We start from the raw sequence: 19,280 nt of genomic DNA on the forward strand, positions 1-19,280 counted from the left end.
ACAGGCACACTGAAACAATAAATTGTGCAGCATTGTTCTGGCTTGCTTATTTCCCAGAACTTCCTGTTGAGGAAATTGTTTCTTTCTTTCTTTCTTTCTTTCTTTCTTTCTTTCTTTCTTTCTTTCTTTCTTTCTTTCTTTCTTTCTTTCTTTCTTTCTTTCTTTCTTTCTTTCTTTCTTTCTTTCTTTCTTTCTTTCTTTCTTTCTTTCTTTCTTTCTTCTCTTCTTTCTTTCTTTCTTTCTTTCTTTCTTTCGTTCTTTCTTTCTTTCGTTCTTTCTTCCTTTCTTTCTCTCTTTCTTTCTTTCTTTCTTTCTTTCTTTCTTTCTTTCCTTCTTTCTTTTTTTCTTTCTTTCTTTCTTTCTTTCTTTCCTTCTTTCTTTCTTTCTCTCCTTCTTTCTCTCCTTCTTTCTTTTTCTTTCCTTCCTTCTTTCTTCCTTTCTTTCTTTCATTCATTCACTTTTTCTTCTCTCTTTCCTTCGCTCTCTTTATTTATTTATTTTTTCTTCCTTTCTTTCTTCCCTTCTTCCTTTCTTTCTTTCATTCTTTCTTTGTTTCTTTCTTTCCTTCTCTCTCTATTTCTTTCTTCCTTAGTTCTTTCTTTCCTTCTCTCTTTCTTTCTTTCATTGTTTCTTTCTTTATTTCTTTCTTACTTTCTTTCTTCCCTTCTTTCTTTCTTCCTTCCTTTCTTTCTCTCTTTATTGCCTCCTTTGCTTCTTTTTTTCTTTCCTTCTTTCCCTCTTTCTTTCTTTGACTTCCTCTGCCCTGCCTGTATTTTTACAATGTCAGCGTAGGCACAGCCAGCAGCGATAATGGTGCCACCGATAAACGAATTTCTTTTTCGATTGCGTACACTAATAATATTCCTTAAAGAAGGTCAAAAGTTCTCAGCTCCTTTGTATTGGATCACTAAAGCGATTTCTTTTGACGTTTTAGCGAGTTTGTTCATGCCTTCCTTCAATACGTGTTTTTGAGGTATCTTTGCACGAACTCGCTCTATCTGCGCGGCGCCTGATCCCGCCGCAAACGCTCACAGAGCAGGTTTACGTTAACTATAGCTAATCTAGTCCCTGATAACTTACAGAACCAGCCAGGTTGGTTGGAATAACAGCTGACAGCAAAACTAATTTCCTCGCATCACATTCCGTCGTCCTCTTACGAAAAACAGAACGAAAATGGAGCGTAAACAAATTATGATGACTGAGGCCTCCGGTAGTAAGAGAAACAGTCATTGCGCGACCGCCCCCCCCCCCCCCCCCCTATAACCAGAACTGGAGCTACGTCTGAACGCTGCCTTGTTCGCCGTTATTGGAGTGAAGAGCTCTGGTTGCAGCAGGGACGTCCTGGCAAAAGCTTCCTGGTCGGGTAATGCCTTCTAGTGTACATAATACATCAACGTACACGCACGAAATGTGCATCGCCGAACCGGCAAGCCGGTAATGAAATTACGCCTGGCTCTGAAGGGCTGTCAGATGCCATGTCCCAGAAATGCACCTGTAATAGGTTGTCACTAAAGCGTTTTTTCCGCAATGTCGACTTTGGCAGCAATGTGGAGGTCTAAAAGCTCTCTGGTACTCCTCGCGCAATAAAGGGCTGTTGTCGCTCACGAGGCCCCCACGTAAATACTCGAGGCTGTAGATGTAGTTTGTTGGAAATGTTTTAGCGCTAGCTCTAACATTTGATTCTATTTCACCATCCACCTCTAACTTGCCGCAGGTTAGCTGGTGATTGCGGTTGTCAGCTACGGCTTTTTGGACAGTACAGATGCATGGCGTGTGCCTTAGTTATGACGCTAACCGGAGCGGAGAGCCAGAAATGTAATTTCGCTGCCTACATAACACGATTAGAAACTAATGCTGACAAACGAAACAGAAAACAGCGTGACCGTAGGCACACGCGTTAAGCACTGCGAGCACCGGCAGGCCGCTGTTCATTCCGAAAGTAGACAACTTGAAAGGAGGAAAAACAAGAGCAGGTACTTGACGCCCGCCAAAACGGAACGCAAAATGCGCGGCGTCTTCGTTATCTCTCATGCAAGGCTAACGCTTCTAGGCAAAGGTTATGGTTATTAGCAAGGCTCGCGGGTTGTGGCGTTAACGCTAGTAATCACCAAGCCTATTGTCATTAACCGCACTCATACTCGTCGATTCTTTGTGAGGTTGTTTGAGCTACTGTTGTTTGGGCTATCGTGCAAGTATATTCCGCTATGAGGGTGAGTGATTTTGGGATGGTTGTCGCAGCGATATGCTGGTAACAAGAACTGTAGAGCTGCATTTCGTTCCGTAAGCAGCCATGAGAACAAGAGTAGGGCAAAACAATTTCCCTGTAACCTATTTCACAAAGAGGTTCTTTTAGATTTTCTATCGAACAACTTGAAGGGTAAATAAAGGCTTTGAGTGCTTTCAGTGAAATAACATTTGCTAGATCTTCGGACTTGATGTGTTGTTGAAGTTAACATTTAGTCTGCATTTCGCCTGTACTTTTCCTAGTGGCTCTGCATTAAAAAACAAGCAATTTGGGGTGTTGGGAGAGCTGTCGAAAGTAAAAAAGTGACTTGTCAATGAAAAATGTTGGCATCAGTAGTGGCAGGTAGGGTCATTTCTCATGGAATTATCAACACGAGGCACAGCGTGACTTTCGCAGCCGAATCACTCCACCAGAACCTGTTCACTCGCCACCTTGCGAATAATCGTGTATTTCTGACATCTAGGATAGCCGTTTCGAGCTTTGAAAAACTCCCATCGCACCAACCCTTAACAATCACATGTCTCGTGTTAAAAGGTTCGCTCAAAGGGAAAGTCCACCAGTAAGCTGCGCCAGTTGTGCATGTTCATTAAAAGTACACTCTCAGTTGTTTTGTGCTCATTTCTTTCTGAAAGGTACTGACTGCGCCCTGGAACGAGTCATTCATCACACAAGTGTTTCTTTACTTAACGCTACATCTTTCTGGCTAACGAGATATATGTGTTCTCATGAATTACACGTGCTAGTATGTTTATGCTGCTATCAGTATTACAAACACCTGAAGTGCGCAAGCAACCAAAGAGCAAGTATCCGCTGCTCTTTTTTCAAAGTCGCACTTTTTAATTTACCAAGGAGCGGTATACAAAACAAGGAATGCGAGAAAACTCAAGGAGCAGCTTGAAAACCTGTATAGCAGAGGTCTTACAGCTATACAGTCTTTTTAAATCTTAACCATGCCACAGCAAATAGACTAATTGTACGGAGGAACAGTAAATTCTGTAACAGACTGATAAGTTACCACTTATGAGAATATAATCGCGGATGCAATTAGCAGGTTCTAAAACTCAATATTCCACCGCCGCCAAATAGTCTCCGCAAGGACAAGAACGGCTACTTTCGATGAGGTCCTGAAATGGGTAGGTGTGCGATTATTGTCGGCACTCCTATGACAGACCGCAGTGGCGACCAAAGGACATCACGGAATTGCACAAATGCTACCCAAACGTTGAAATGCATATAGGTTTACAAAATCTGCTTACAAGGTCTCCAGGTACGGCATCTTTGGAAAGTCACTGGTACGGAGCGTCGTGAAGAGGTTACCAGATAGATCCCTGCGCAAAAGCAAACCAGGCACACATTACATTTCTGCCAGGGATGACCAGAAAGCGCAGCAAACCATTAAATTTTTATACACAAAGAAAACAAACTACTGAGCCTCTTTACTTTTTTTGTACGTTTTGACGATCCCTTAATCAGTGGAGGACCAAATAAAAATTCTTAAACGGGAGTTATGAAAGCAACTTTGAAGTTTGCTGCCAATGGCGCAATAGAGATAGTAAAAAAGTCTCGTGCAATACTGAAAGCAACTTCAATTTGGTAGAGTTCATCGATGTTCCATATTTGTTTTATTTACGCTGTGGATGCCACTTTAAGTCAGAGGGAAAATGTAAGTCTCGGGGCACCTTGAAACTGAATTTAAGTACGCATAACTCTTTTTAAATCTGCGGCGCAAAAATATACTCACAGGTCAATAGCGTCTGCTGGCACATTCGGCGGTATCTTAGTGAGGCCTGTATTTTCACAGTAGAAACTCCGGCCCATGCAACGGCATCCTGGGTAAACCCAATCTGCAAAAAGAAAAAAAATTGTCTTGGTTTTCATTTTGGAGGTAAGCCGCTCGATGGCTTAGTGGTTTTGGTGCTCGGCTTCTGACCCGAAAGATGCGGGCTCGGTCCCAGCCGTGGCGGTCGCGTTTCGATTGCGGTGAAATGCTAGAGGCTAGTGTACTTTGCGATGTCAGTGCATGTGAACGAACCCCAGATGGTCGAAATTTCCGGAGCCTTTCACTACGGCGTCCCTCATAACCCGAGTCGCTTTGGTACATTAAATGCCATAAAGCCAACACCAAATAATTTTGGAAGAAACTCGGACCGACGCTGCTAGCCAAACTTGTCTGTATTCGGCAAGATTAACCTAGCCTTCATCAGCAACTACACGACTACTGTCATTTGTTTCTCCTTTTACCGATATGACAGCTACTTACCACGGCAAAGCGAATAAAATTCAAAAATTGGTGCCTGCTCTGTTCGCTTTTCTGTCTGAAACGCATTCATGCTAAGCCTATCACTACGCTCATACGTTAGGAAAAGGTAGACGGGCCCAAACTATAAACAATAACCCTGTTTAAACAATTTCATGCGCTTTTTACAATCACTGGTTTCTGCCGTAAAATGCGATTTAATGTTTACCTCCCATCACAATTGTCTTCACTGCATACAGAGTGGCGAGTAACGTCACATGTTTTTTTTTTTTCTACCACTACAGGCCTGAAACTCACTAAACATAATTTCTATGTTCAGTGGATACCAATGCCGTTGATATGAAAGTATCTTTTCAATTTCGGGAAGACTGTTCACAGCAAACCCAAAGGAAAGCAATCGATATTTTCGCCCGGCTCCTGGTATTCAAGGAAAATGCTAATGTCTTTCTTCTTGGCGAAAGCGAAAATGAGTTCGTAATAAACATTTATCAGCAAAACTCACCCTTTCTGTATAAAATGAGAAGTGCCTCGCAGAATCTACCTAAAAGTTACTTGCTGAGGAAGAAATAGCTTGAAAAAGGGACTTTTTTCTCAAATGTAGGTTGGCGGTGTTCGTAATTAAACCTAACCATTTCTGACATCTGAAGTCTTTCATAAATGACGGCATATGCGAAAGAAGTGAACAGACATCAGGGGCGGTGTATTACGCAGTAATGTGACTATTTCACATAAGATTTAGTCCCTCTAGTCCGATTGGTTCCTGATACTGTGTTTCACTACTGCCCACACTTTCTTCCAGCTCCCTCCGGTCGCCCAGTAGGGTTAGTTCTCATCATTTCAGTTTCGATGTCCTCAAAACCTAAATCTCAAGTCTTGCGTTTCAATAGCGGGCTTATGTGTATAGTGCTCTAGATGCCCCCATTTCTTCTACGCGCACGATATTTTATTTCAGCCGCCGACGCCAAAGTCTACCCAAAAGTTACTTGCTGAGGAAAAAATAGCTTGAAAAAGGGATTTTTTTTTTCTCAAATGTAGGTTGGAGGTGTTCGTAATTAAACCTAACCATTTCTGACATCTGAAATGTTTCAAATGGCGGCATATGCGAAAGAAGTCGACAGACATCAGGGGCGATGTATTACGCAATAATGTGATTATTTCAGATAAGATTTAGTCCCGCTAGTCCGATTGGTTCCTGATACTATGTTTCACTACTGCCCACACTTTCTTCCAGCCCCCTCCGGTCGCCCAATAGGGTTAGTTCTCATCATTTCAGTTTCGATGTCCTCAAAACCTAAATCTGAAGTCTTGCGTTTCAATAGCGGGCTCATATATATAGTCCTCTAAATGCTCCCATTTCTTCTATGCGCACGATTTTTTTTATTTCAGCCGCCGACGCCAAAGTTTATTCATTGCATTTCTACTTGACGTCACAACTCTCTGCACCGAGTGCCGCATCATGAATTCGCGCCATTTAATTGAGTTGTCGTCAGGTGTTAAGGCTTCTATCTTTTTATTGTTTTTTTTTGGCACCTTGTTAATATTGCACAGCATTTATTATTTATACGGGGGAAACAGATTAATAAAACTGCTCGAATCCACACAGCCCTTCGTTTGTGCTGATGATATCTTCGTTGCCGGTTATCTCCCAGAAAAAAAAAAATTGCACTTCTAACCAAATAACGTTCTCGTCGTGAAGTTATGTGTTACAAAAGCCCTGAATAGAGTATGATTGGTCGCAGCGCATGATGGACGTTTACACCATTTTTGGCCTTGAAATGTTTTGTTTCTAATGAAATCAGAATATATTTTAAAAGCTGAGATGATAATCTATCAATATAATCTGCTATGTGAAGGCTGAACGTATTTTATAAACCAAATGCTTTTCAGGAGTAAAATTATTCCTAGTTAATTGCAACATATTTGCATTTGCAAAGCCAGAAACCTTTTGAAGATATAACAAAAAAAATAATTTCACGGTCGCGACTTCTTTGAAGAACCTAATCAAACATTGCGGGGTAACCAAATGCAGGTCATTATGAAGAAAATAACTGTTGTTCGACTTTCTTGTTTTTAACGAATGCGGATTGCGGATTTTAATTTATTTGCTGAGTGACAACATTATCTGTGGTAAGAGTTGTTATAAAATTTTCAGGTTTCGTAACAGTAAATGTTTAACATTGTTTTTTTACGAGATCTTTCATATGCGGTCCGATTTGCAAAGAAGCGCAACGTGTTTGTACCGACGAAAATACTTTTTTCGTCTGTGGTAGACATTCATTTCATTTGATCTGATGCTGCCGCCGTATACAGTAACAGAGAACACGGCTGTTCATCTGCTTCCAAAGGGAGTGCAATCCATGCAGGCGTGAGCTGTAAACCAGATCTGCGTCCCGAGTAAATGGATGTTCGCAGAAATGTGCCACATGTAATGACCACTGGTGGCTAGCAACGTAGATGAAAATAAGCAGTAATTCCTTGAATTCAATACAACTGCTGTTTTCACTTTTCCTTAGGTTAGAGAAAACTCTTGGGAGTTACCCTTTTAAAATGTACTTTGTCCTTTGTCTGGCGCGGCCATGTAACTGTTCTCAAAATTAGTGAAAAAATGTGCTGTTATTGTCATTATTAAATGAAACAATACCGTGAAAGTAAGCGGCTGATATCCCTCTGTATTGAAAAACTTTCCTCCGAACAACTTATTCTCCATAACTCATTAACCGCAGTCTGCAGTTCTTGAAAGGGTGGTCGTCGGCTTATCCCGCCGTTGGAAGCAGCGAGATCCAATTTGCCAAACGATCAACTGAAACATCTGAAGCACAACAGAGTCGCTCGTAAACTGCTATCACAGGTAAAACGTATCTAAACGAAAGAGAGGTAATTGAGGTGGTCCTTTTGTTCTGTTCTGGAAAGAACAATAGGACGTATTATCCTCTATCTGCCAACAAACATATCAACTTACTCTTGCGGAGATACAGGCAGTCAGCGCAGCGTTTGTTTACAAAACAGGCGCTTATTGTTTCGAGCAGCTGTCCACCAAATTGAACTTGCATTGTGTCCTGCGAGCATTGTTCTAATCTTCTAAAGGCGTGTTGGTTATGCCCACCATCAGTACCAAACGACATAAGCGTAATGCTTGTAAAGTTTACGGTGAGTAATGATCGCTCTGTCTATCTTTGTTGGCCGGCTGCGAACACCTGCTTAATCGCAAGAATTTTTTTAACCAGGTATAGTATTGAAATAATTATAAGTTGAGATAATGAAAACAGGGAACTTCCAGGAAAGTTACTTTGTTTTGAAGTGGAACCAACGGACAGCGAAAATTATTCGTATGATGCATGATGCCGTTTGTGCTCGACTGTTCTGCATTGTAGCCTGTGAAAGCTCAGCTTTACTAGCCTACAACTGAGTGCCCTCCTGCCGACATTCTAATGTTCAGAATTGATAATCCCTTTCTCCCTTGATATTCGATGTTCACGAATTTTAGCGCGGAACAACAATAGAGGTTGCAAAGGCTTAGCACTGCCTTCGAAGCGTATCTATAGCTTCAGCGATATAGTATATCAGTGTCGATACGTCAGTGTTGTACGAGGAGTTATCTATTCATAACGTCGTAACAATGAATCATGTTAACTCTGCGCCGTTTTATCAACATTGAGCAACAGGGCTGGTTTCATTCCTGAGCTGCATTTAATTTCACTATCCTGATTGTATTCTGGGAACAAGATATCATAGCGCAGATTTTATTTTTTGTCCCTATCTTCAACACTGGGCTTGCAGTCACTTATGTCATTCGCTGCATAAGATAAGCTTAAGAGTCACGAGTAAAGTCGAAACTGTCTTTCTTCTCTAAGCGTTTAGTTTTAGAAGCTCAAGCTTGTACAGCCGCATTTACAAACAAGCTTTTTAGAGAGGTAAGAATAATTTATTTTCATTTCCTAACTACTTGCACAGAACATCACGGTGCGTGCGAGCTTTATCGCCAGTTGTCTCCCAGGGAGTAATCCTCTCTCAAAAATGCCATTTTCGTCAGAATTCAAAGACTTCCGACCTGGCCGAGCTTTATGTTGACACTACTAACAGAGTTGAAAGCAATACAGAACGAAATAAAACTCTTTTTTTTTTTTATAGATTGCGCGGGTCATCCGTAAGTGCCGCAGAAACACTATATAATCACTTTCTAACCAGTTAATAGCATACGACGACCACCAAAATCCGCAAGAAAAGGTGTAAGGGTCTCTTTCAACAACGCTTATTAATAAAGCATCCCGAAATCATTTAACAGCGATGATTTGTCGCAAATAAGAGTAAGGTATACTCATTCCGGAGAATTTGGCGAGCAGTGAAGATTATAAATGAAAATTCACATTCGAGCTTTCTTTATTTGGCTGTAGTAATGACTAATACGGCCAGGTCAGCTGCAAAAACAAGCTCTCGGACACGGCTACACAAAGCCGCAGCGTTCTCTTTCTTCGGGGAGCCGAGCAGCTTTAATTGACTCGAATTTTACAGATAATAGGTATTATCCCTCGAGATGTTCGTAATTCGCTTTCTTATGCACGAAAAAGGATAATGTTAGTCAAGTATTCTCTAGTTGAAGTCTCAAGTAGGCCACTAATTTCAAAAATGAGGATAAATATGGCAAAATAAATGTTAAAGACATCACATGGTACAAAGAAGGGTGCCTACATTGTAGTCATATGCCCCTTGTAGCCTTTTCCGCTATATGGCGAGACTGAGGTGTACGTTAGAAATCATTTCGCTTCTAATCAAGAGAGTTTCAACACTTGATATTAATCTCTCATTGCCTTCGGCTGGTATCATCGACCCACAGCCTTCATAGTTATAGTTATTCAATATGAAATTTATTATACTAAGCGCGCATCAGTAGCAATATGTTCACAAGATACCATTCCTTATATCCACTAAGGAGGGTGGCAATGCCGGTCATTTCTTAAAAAGGTGTCAAATGAAGAACCGCTATAACATAGGACGGCTCGGGACACAGCGATGCAGATCTCACAAATGAGTATCTACTGAACACCACCGCAGCTTTTCTGAAAGCGCATGCGTGTGCCCGAAATCAACGGTGAAGGTGAAAGCCTGAAATAAAGGTGAAAAAAAAAAAAACTGGAGTTATTAAAAAAACAAGATGTCTCCTAGAAACCTCCACCTGGAAGGAACAGCCGAAATAAGTCTTAACAGCTACTAGGAGTGATGTAACGAGTGTTTCACCGTGGAAAGAGAAAGCTAAATATTGCAATCACGCACCTTAGAGATTAGGATGGCGGCTTCCCTAACAATTTATGTTCCTTGATAATCTCGCTTGCGACTGTTTTCTTCTCCCAGTTCTTTCCGCGTCAGTATATTTTCAGTAGCAGTGCCAAATTTAATGTTTATTTCTAACACTTCGTACATAAAAGCTGCGTCAGTGCTCTATAAATATTCAGTTTTCAGTATCCTATTGTTGTGTCTACTTCTGTCGCCCCGTGATGATGCAATTCATCTTTTTTTTTTATTGACCGTACATCTACTGGCCAAGCCTGGCTCCCAGACTAGAAAGAAATCTTATGGCGTCCACTGTGTGCACTGAGCACGACCACAACGCTTAGCCGGACCCGCGGGTGCAGGAGAGAATGATGGCGACATATCTCAAAATTACAGCTCACGACAGCCAATCCTCCGTAAACTGTATGCACTCTGTCAGTTGCTCCCCGGGGTAGAAGACATCCGCTGTGCTTTTCTAGCGTTACTGCTTCCCGCTTCCCATGTCTGCGGAGTGTCACGCGCCTGTTCTGAGGAGATAGCTCCGTAATTTGAGCCTTCTTTCTCTTATGTGCTTGCGTTGCAGTGTGCGAGAGCTGAAGTTAGATTTTTAGGCGTAGAAATCAGTGGACCGTTGCTTTTTGGGCTATATATTTTTTTTTTTATCTGGAAACTACATTCACTGCATTGAGTCTTGTGTGTCTTGAAATATTGGAAGCAGGGAACGACATCCACTGGAAGCAAAAAGGGTACTTGAAGCTCAGAGATTGCCCTTGCAAGACAAAGTATATAAAACATCCAGAGGAATGTGGCCATGGCCCCGTCTCAATTTTGTTTTTAGTGTTTTGAGCTCTGCGAAGGTATTAATCTGAAGCTTTTCATGAAAGGGTAAGCTATGAGTAGAGAGGGTAACGGGGATAAATATCCTTAAAAGGTGGTTTTGGGGGCGCTCTGCACTGGAGTGATTCCATGCTGCAGCCGTCATTCGTGCCACACTAAGAACCATCACAAGTTTAGGGATGAATTGAGGCCTACAAAAAGAGCGTGAACAATTACACGAAACGCTGCCACCGTTCATGTCGAACTTGTCTGCATTGCCCTCCTCACGTGCGACACAGAGGGCGCCACTACAGGCTAGAAAGTATATTACAGTTTTTATCTTCCGAATGGATTTTCCTTTGTGAGCGTGAATGTGCAACGCAGAATAAGAAAAAAATTCTTTGCGTGATTAACAATCTTCAGTGCAATTGGGTCGATTTTTTTGTGCACTATTTCTCATCAGTACCAACAGAAGACAGCACAAAAAGACCCTGCGTCAATATTGTATTCATAGAAGCCTACCCCCCCCCCCCCCCCCCCTTCAATGCCAGACTTGTCGTAAAGCTAATTAATTCATTCTTACAAAAATAGAAGGTTGCAAATATATGAGCAAAGTTCACCGTGTCTAACCAGCGAGTGATGCGAAAAACTAAGTAACCGAAAAGTAAAAGCACCGAAGGTATCGTGGGTTTTGTTTGCGGAACGCTGGAATGTTTTTAAAGTAACTTTTTTGACGTCTGTATTCCTAAGCTCTTTCGAACTCCGGTCTTGGATTCCTCGCCATTTCGAGTGGGATGGGAAAACAACATTACTACATAGAAATAGCTATATTGCGAAAGCTTGGGAATGTAATTCACTAAAAAAAATTTACGCCACAGCCAGCTTACCGAACCGAAAACCTTCGCTGCTCGGCGGCCGACTACTGCAGAGAGGTCGCTAAACTACGCGACATCTCGCGTCTACAAAAACAGCCAGCCCAAACCGATTTATAGCAGCTCAGATGGCTATCGTCCCTGGGAACATTTGGCGCTGTGCTCTAACAAAAGTAAAATTGTTCTTTTGAGCGCAACGGCTGTTACTTCGTTGTGCCAGCGAAGACGGATTAAACGACGCTGTGCTTTATTTTATATTGTCACGAGGTGGTGACAACGTCGTGAACAATGGACAAGCAAACATAAGTGACGGTGAACCGAATTCTTTGTTAAGCCCACTTGCGCCCGCAATAAACAGAACAACTCGCTAGTGGCGACAGCAACAACAGTTCGGCGGTCGTCGGCGAACAAAATGACCGCATATCTCGACCGCGCTCAGTTTCAAAGCTGAAGGAGAATTATAATAGAACTATTTGCACACGGCCGGCTACAAACATTTCAGATGAATGTGATAGCATCACTCGTCAGAAACAAAGTGACAAAACCACGTGCCGGCGGCTTTGAGCATGAAAAAATAAACATTAGAAAGCGTTGCGGCAATGTCAATCTTAAGAACAACTAAAAGGTTATTACAGCAATCATAGCTCGGAGCTAACGATTCTAATATAAAATTTCTACTCACATTCAAATGCCCTTGTTAAAAATAACAAATTTGAATTTCTTGCTGCTGATATAGCATAATTAACCTGCTCGTAGCGGTTCTTTTAAAAAGCAACAAGTGTTCTCAACAGGCCCAAGAACAATTGGCAGAAAGAAGAGCTGAAGCTCATTTACAACTCATGTAGATGTCTATGTCCATAGATTATTCTAAGCTCACTGGTCCTAATTATAGGTTAAGCGTAGCTCCCGTTGTCGGCGCGCCGCCGGTGAGCTTGCCGCCAGAGCGGATAGCAAACACGACGCCGAACCGGAGGCGAACCGAAATGAGAACACGCAGGCGAACCTAAACGAACTTTGGAGAACCTTTTTGTCTGCGCTCTGTCACCTAGGTGCTGCGCTGTCGCCGGAGCACCTCATGCGTCAACAACAGCGTCTTCCAATCCTGCTGCGGTAGAAGCCAGCGCACATGCGCTTTGAAGCCCAGGCTCTGTCCTCCAGCCAGAGTGCTGCACGCGCAGCCCTTGCGACTTTGAAGCGAGAGCTCTTTCCGAATTGACCAATCCGCGTGCCCGAGGCCTTGTATAGAACCATGGCGCCATCCTTCGGCACAGCGCGGATAGTGAGGGCATTGCATTAGGCCGCGCAAGCAGTGCTGCGGTGGGCTGATTTTGTTTCGACGAGACGAGACCTCATCTGGCTACGTGGTTTAGGCGCTAGAATATTTCCCCTAATTAATAATCAGAGCACCAGAAAAACACAGACAGGACCTTCTTCCTGTCTGCGCTAGAATGTGTTGCGCCGGTGCTGCTAAGCGATTCATTCTTAAGTCTACTATTGACCACCAGAGAAAGCGTTTTTGTTTTTTAAACTGATTTTCTGACCGATAAGTATGAGTTGCGCTGACTCCAAATGCATGCCTGGCAAAATAAACAATTGCTTGAAAGGAAGAGCCCACAGTAGTAGTAGTAAAATACTTTTATTCGACCAAAGTTTATAGGCCGAGCATTTCGACCGCCTGGGCGACCAGAAGCCGCTGTTCTTCTTCCCCTTCAGCGCCAAGCCAGTCGAGCCAGGTGGTGATGGATAGAGAGGGTGGGGGGAAGGAACCCGACTGCTGAGCAGCCGGGCAATAGAAGAGGCAATGGGCCAGGTCCGCATAGATACAGGGGCAGTTGGGACAGGAAGGGTCCGATCGATAGCGATAGAGGAAGAGGCGGGACGGGGTGATAACTGCATTCATCTGAATGTGCCGAAGAAGGCGAGACTCCGGCACAAACGTTGATCAGCGCTGCGCGAGGCAGAGGTGCAGTGGCGGTGGGCGGCCTAGGAGATGTGTGCTTTGAGGACACCCCGCAGTTTTCGTACACACAGAGTAAATTTCTTCGGAATGTTTCTACCGTAAACTTTGTCCTTCTGTGCTAATATCAGGTCCACGGTTTCCCTCCATTTTTTTAAGCTGTGCAAGTATATGTATCCATGAACGCAAAACAGCTTTGTCATGCTATTATTTACATTGTTCCTGTGTCACCTTCACTGACTTCCCTTTCTATCGAAATATATCTTCCATAGCCGTAGGCTTGACATATTCTTATATAAAAGCCCATTTTATAAAAGAAATATGCAGCTAGCCCTGAGCAACCAGTCGTGAGTAACCGGCACGTGAGAAACGCGGGTAGGGTGTATAGCTTTTCCAGAAATTATAGAGCACAAGACGTTTGCTTCTATTTTATGCTGTGCAGCTCGATATGCATCGCCCCGGTTCCAAATCACTCGAAAGTGAAATTAACTCTTGCGCTCACGCGTCCGAAAATACGGACATCTACAGATGTTATAAGAGGCCTACTAAACGGCTGAAAAGTAAACGCCTTGTGCTCTTCATTTCTGGTGATGGCTGCAACGCCCGTCCGAAAACCAGCTCTTCATTTATAAGGTAAACAATATGTGTTTTGTAGGTTCGCCATCCTGCAAAAACCCCGAGCGTTGCAGCCTGCTGAGCACACCTCGCTAGGGATACCATTTCGTTCACACGGCTTGGTATCCATGGTTCAATGCTGCTTCAAAAAAATATCTGTCTCTTATGAGGTTTTCCGAGGGAAATAAGCAAGTTAGCGCAATTCCGGATTGTTTAAAAGTGGCTTGTGATATTGACTATAATTATATTTTATGTTTTCTTGGTAATGCAAGTCTTCATAGGTGGTTTCGTGTTTGTAATGAAAACTGTAATCCACACGCATGGTGGTTAGTTATTAAGCTAATCATCTAATGCGATTTTCTCGGCTGCGCACATCAAAGCGCCTTTTTCGTAACGTTTTCAAAAGATCCCCTATTATTTCACTCTAATTTAACTCATCTAGCCTCAAACATGAAGCCACACTTATTGAGAACGCGAAAGCATCTATGCAGAGCGCATATTTCTTTGCCGCTAAGCCGGGAACTGGCTGTTACTAATGCCTTACTTTACGCAAGCTTGCGTTTTAAATACAGCGAGGGAAAGCATGCGCCTTTGTTTAGAGCCTTTTCGGCTTTGCGCCGTTGCATCACGATTCAGAGTCATGCATATAAGGGCAGCACCAGGGGCTTTCCATGTTTACCATATTCAAATTAATCTTATAGTGCATGCTTTCAATCTCGCTCCTCATTAATTATTTCCAACAAGTGTGGTAGCCATGCGATATTTCAGTCAGACGCACACCGTTTTTAAACTTGGCCATTTCAGTAGCCTAGGGTCAGGTCATTTACGCGAGCAGCATTCAATTCTCGATGTAGCAAACATGCTTTGCATGTTAATACCCGCTGCCCGCTTTATTAACAAAGTTTTAAGGCTTGTATTAGATCGTCTAGGACATTTTAATAATGGGCTCATCGCTTCCATTATCTACTTTAGTCGTCACAATGCCTGCGAGTGTTTTTTTAGTAATGTTAGGGATGTCAACGCTGCGTCGCGCTGAGCTTTGTCCTTGATCACAGATTTAGTTTCCTTTTTTGGTTTGGTGTCTTCGGTGCTTTAAAACAGCTGCACTCGGTATGTTGAAAACTGTTTCTTCTTTTTTTTTCTCGCAGAGAGAAGGGAAGGAATATGATGTGACTATGAAATGAAAATGCTAGAAACACCCCAAAGTCGCCCTTTAAATTAATGCGGAAAATATTTTCTGGTTGATACGACTGGACGTGGTCATTGCTCTAACTTTCTTGCACAAATGAACCGAAAAATATTAGAGATTTTAACTCTGAAACAATTTCTTGAATCTTACTTCTGGAAGTTACGTTTCTCATCCTGCTTTCAAAAGGCTGTCTTTTCACCTCCAATCCTTCTCGTCAGCAGGTGCTTGATATGTATTCGACACTCTTCAAAGGCAGTTTGTTTATATTGCTACTGGCCTTTTCATTTGCGAGCAGTATGACTTTCGCCATCCTGCCGCACAAAAACACGAAAGGTGGAATGGTAAGTCAACTCTCCTCTATTCATGCTATAGAAAAAAGTGAACGCTTGCTCGGTGTTAAGTGGCATGTCATCGGAGTATAGAAGAAGGAAGCGACCCCACCATCGCCTTGCAGTTTCTAGAGAAGTTCCAGGGCAAAGCAGATAAGCCTACTTACAAGCAATTAGGACTCCGCTTACCAAAGGTTGAACGAGCCGAAACGCCCGTCATAGTAAACCCTTTCTCTTGTCTGATTCGAACCGTGCCTTTTCGATAAGCAACCATCGTCTCTCCCGCTACCCTCTTTAGGCATCGTTGACTGGAACTGCGCTACGACTGAAATTGACGGCATACGAAAGAAATACATGAAGAACAAAGTTGTTCCGCTAGGAGTTCTATTTTAGGTGATTAGAAAGCGAAGAAACTCAGTGATGGCTTTTTAACACGCGAAGCACTCAACACACCGCGTCACAATACGCGACTGCGCCAATGCTTTTTTAATCGTCACGTGCCTGTAATTTCGCTTTCGTTTCAGAGGTGTAGGGGTGTTTTGCTTTTATGGGCAATTTCAGGAAGACGATCGTTTGAGCAGATCATTTGGGCTGGATTTTACAAAACTACCGACATTAAAACAATTAGTTTCTCGTCTCACTGTAGATTCTGCCACCTGCATAAATTTTATTGCTTAGACATCATTACTTTTCACTTATATCTGCACCTCCGAATGGAGTGCTTGTGGTAAACTTACCGCACTTTTTGCTCCTTTTCTCCCTGTCCTCATCTGGTCTCTTCTGGAAGTAGTTCTTGAAAAACTCCCGCACATGTTCGTCTCCTGGAAAAACACAAAGAAATGCTCGAAACTGTATTCAAATGATCTACATCTGACGGCTATATAAAGTAGTCGCATAATGTGCGGACTGCAAAACCTGTGAAGCATTTGTTAACAAGCCAATTACCATCGCGAATTATAAAGATGAGACCTCACGGTTGAATTACGAGCCATTTAACATACATATCTAAGCTGACACGTGTGTGCCAGCCGTCACTTGCTCTGATACCACAAGGGTTTGCTTTTCGTAACAAGTGGCACTCTTTGATAATACCTGATTGCTAACATTCCCCGATTGATGTTTCGTCCTTTCTGTATCTTCTCGCCATGTTCTCTTTATACAGCTGCCTTCTCTTTGGCAACAAATCATTTACTTTCAGTCAGCGCATTTATCTGTGTTATTCTCTACCGCCAAGTCAGTTAGCTCTGTTCAGTCGTTTCCGTAAGTTCTATGACATGTTGATGTATAGGAACTTTCAATGGAGTTCCTGCTGGTTGGTCTCAAACTGTGAAACAAACATCGTCTCTTAGGAGCAACTTAAAGAAAAAAGGTTGAGCTCCACCCATACAGCCACACAAGCGAAATGTTTTCTTTTAAGTTTTTGTTGTTCTTTTCCTGTACGAGATAAACGCACTTATAATACATAACCAAAACGATAAGGCTGACCTTGCCAGCTATTTGTGCATAGTCTGTGCTTAAATTTTACTGCAACGAATAGAATTTGTGTCTGGGCATCAGCACACGCTTCCATGTTCATGCAGACATTGCCGTGCTTTCCTAAGATATCCACATCCGTACTTACCGCAGCTGAGTTCATCAGAGCTGTCAGGGCAGTCCGCACGGCCGTCGCATATGAACTGCCTCCGAACACAGTCCTTTCCTGTCTTGCATGGAAAAAAACCTTCAGGGCACGAGGTCTCAGAAGCGCCGACCAAGGCCGACTTGCCGATCCCTGCGCATCATGAAAAGAAAAAGAAAAAGGATTGAGAGAGTTTCATGTGGCTAAATCAACCCAGCCGAAGTTATACTTACTTTTATATTCATTCCATACAAACAATGCACAAAAAAGTGACAAGCTGGGGATAACACGCAGCAAAACTCTCGTTATGACTATCTTAACTAGTCCTTTGTTTATTGCAATGTTTTCCCATTGAGAACAAACATCAAATCGTTCAAGTTTTGATACTTCGTTGTTTTCACTTTTCCTGTAGAGAAGTGGCTTGTTAAATAATGCTTCAACCAGTTTCTCAAAGTATGGTGCATTAGTGCATATCCAACGCGTGCTCACGCGTGCATATCCCACGCGTGCTCACAACGCGTGCTCACAGCACCATAAGCGGCTCAGCGCTAATGGTGCTGGTCTGCTGCTCGGAATGACGCGGGTAGGTCCCGACCGCACCGGTCGCATTTCGATGGAGGAGAAATGCTAGAAGCCCGCTTACTGTGCGTTCTCTGTGCACATTAAAAGAACCCCAGTTGGTTCCCGAGCTATTCATTGCGGCGTCACCCATAATCTGAGTTGCTTCGAGACTTTAAAGACCTTAAAGCCAACCAGACCACATCGACTTAGTGCAACCAAAGGAAAATTTTGTGCCAGTTCATGAAATCGTGTTCCAAGAAATGGATTAAAATTATTACATTTCTTTTTTTTTTTGCAAGGTCAACTGCAATAAAAATTCTGTGTTGCAAGGGAATCTTTTGTGAAGTCGAAAATTCCTCGTCAACAAAGCGCCGAGTTCGCAACAGATCGCGAGTTTTCCGCACGTTCGTCGAAGACAGAAACAAAAAAACGTGAAAAGAAAGAAAGCGAAGAGAAATGAAGAACTTAGAGTGGATTAAATTAGAGAAATAAGATAGCTCAGGAGAAGGAATAATGGCATTTTTGGTGGTGCTTTTACATAGATAGAACGTTTGAAGCCTAACTGCGAGGTAATCTGGGTTAGCTTGGAGGGTAGCACATAATTAATATCTGCCTGGCTGGTTTTATTGACACTTATATTGTTCAAAGAATATAGGACACAAATACCAAAATAACGAGGAGGAACGCAGTCCACGAAACTAAAGAAAGTATCAAATAATTCATTCCTTCTTCTATGCGGTGTTATTTTAATTGACGTAGAGTCTCCGCAGCTGTGCGAATGCGAATGCGTATCGCATTCGCATTTGCCATGCGAATGCGATACGAAATAAGGTAGTTAAGATCACCCTCCCAAGAAACAGTACTGCTTTTGTAAGCGCCACCTGCAGAACCCAGGTAGGCTAGCACCGGCAAACGGAGAGCGGGGCAGAAAGAAGCACAATTATACAAAAAGTTATGACACCATTTTTACAACATTTGTTGCACCGAGAACTCGGAGCCTTAGTCACGAGGCAAGACATTTCGATAGAGCCGAGAAGCTCACGAACAAAACAGGCAGCACGTAGTGCCTCATGACTACTTCACCGCACGGTAGGGTAAGTGCATTACACCAGCTTTAATAAATGAATGGTGTAAGAGCAGAGGACGCTCGGATGCCCCAGACGACCATAATACAGCGGGCGAAAAAGCTGGCCTAGTGCGGCACGTGGGATTAATTGAACGGCGAGATAAGAATCAGAAGCATCCCAGAAACCTTCATGGCGCACCACAGTCGATAGTCGTGTCCACAGGACGAACAAAATTACAGTCCCGCTGAAGATATCCCCTAGAAAATTCATTCTCTGGCTCGGGCGGTCAACTATTTACTTGAACGTAGAACTGCGGGGAGTAAACGGCACCGTCTATGTGCCCTGTTATTGCACACCCGTAAATCACTTGAGATGGCTTATATAAGCTCCACGCCGAGAGACTAGAAAGAAGACTTTGTCCCCAGCCAAGTTTCAGCGTCATCGTCTGCGGCAGATTTTTCTTACGTCTTAGAGACACCTGTACAGTTC

General features: G+C 42.9%; 1 protein-coding gene across 2 annotated transcripts in view; it reads right to left on the reverse strand.

Moving 5' to 3' along the window:
• LOC149358264 (uncharacterized) overlaps positions 1-19,280 on the reverse strand; it is a 69,607-nt gene that overhangs the window by 32,159 nt on the left and 18,168 nt on the right. For both annotated transcript variants that reach the window (XM_089568808.1, XM_089568809.1), the window contains exons 2-5: positions 17,167-17,316; positions 16,283-16,366; positions 3,987-4,089; positions 3,502-3,573 (exon numbers count right to left, since the gene is read on the reverse strand). In XM_089568808.1, the coding sequence (XP_089424934.1) occupies positions 3,502-3,573; positions 3,987-4,089; positions 16,283-16,366; positions 17,167-17,316 (409 nt within the window). The remainder of the gene's footprint in view (positions 1-3,501; positions 3,574-3,986; positions 4,090-16,282; positions 16,367-17,166; positions 17,317-19,280) is intronic.

The sequence above is a fragment of the Amblyomma mixtum genome, chromosome 2 (genome assembly GCF_055824585.1).
Source record: "Amblyomma mixtum isolate Tamu chromosome 2, ASM5582458v1, whole genome shotgun sequence".
Classification (NCBI taxonomy): Eukaryota; Metazoa; Arthropoda; class Arachnida; order Ixodida; family Ixodidae; genus Amblyomma; species Amblyomma mixtum.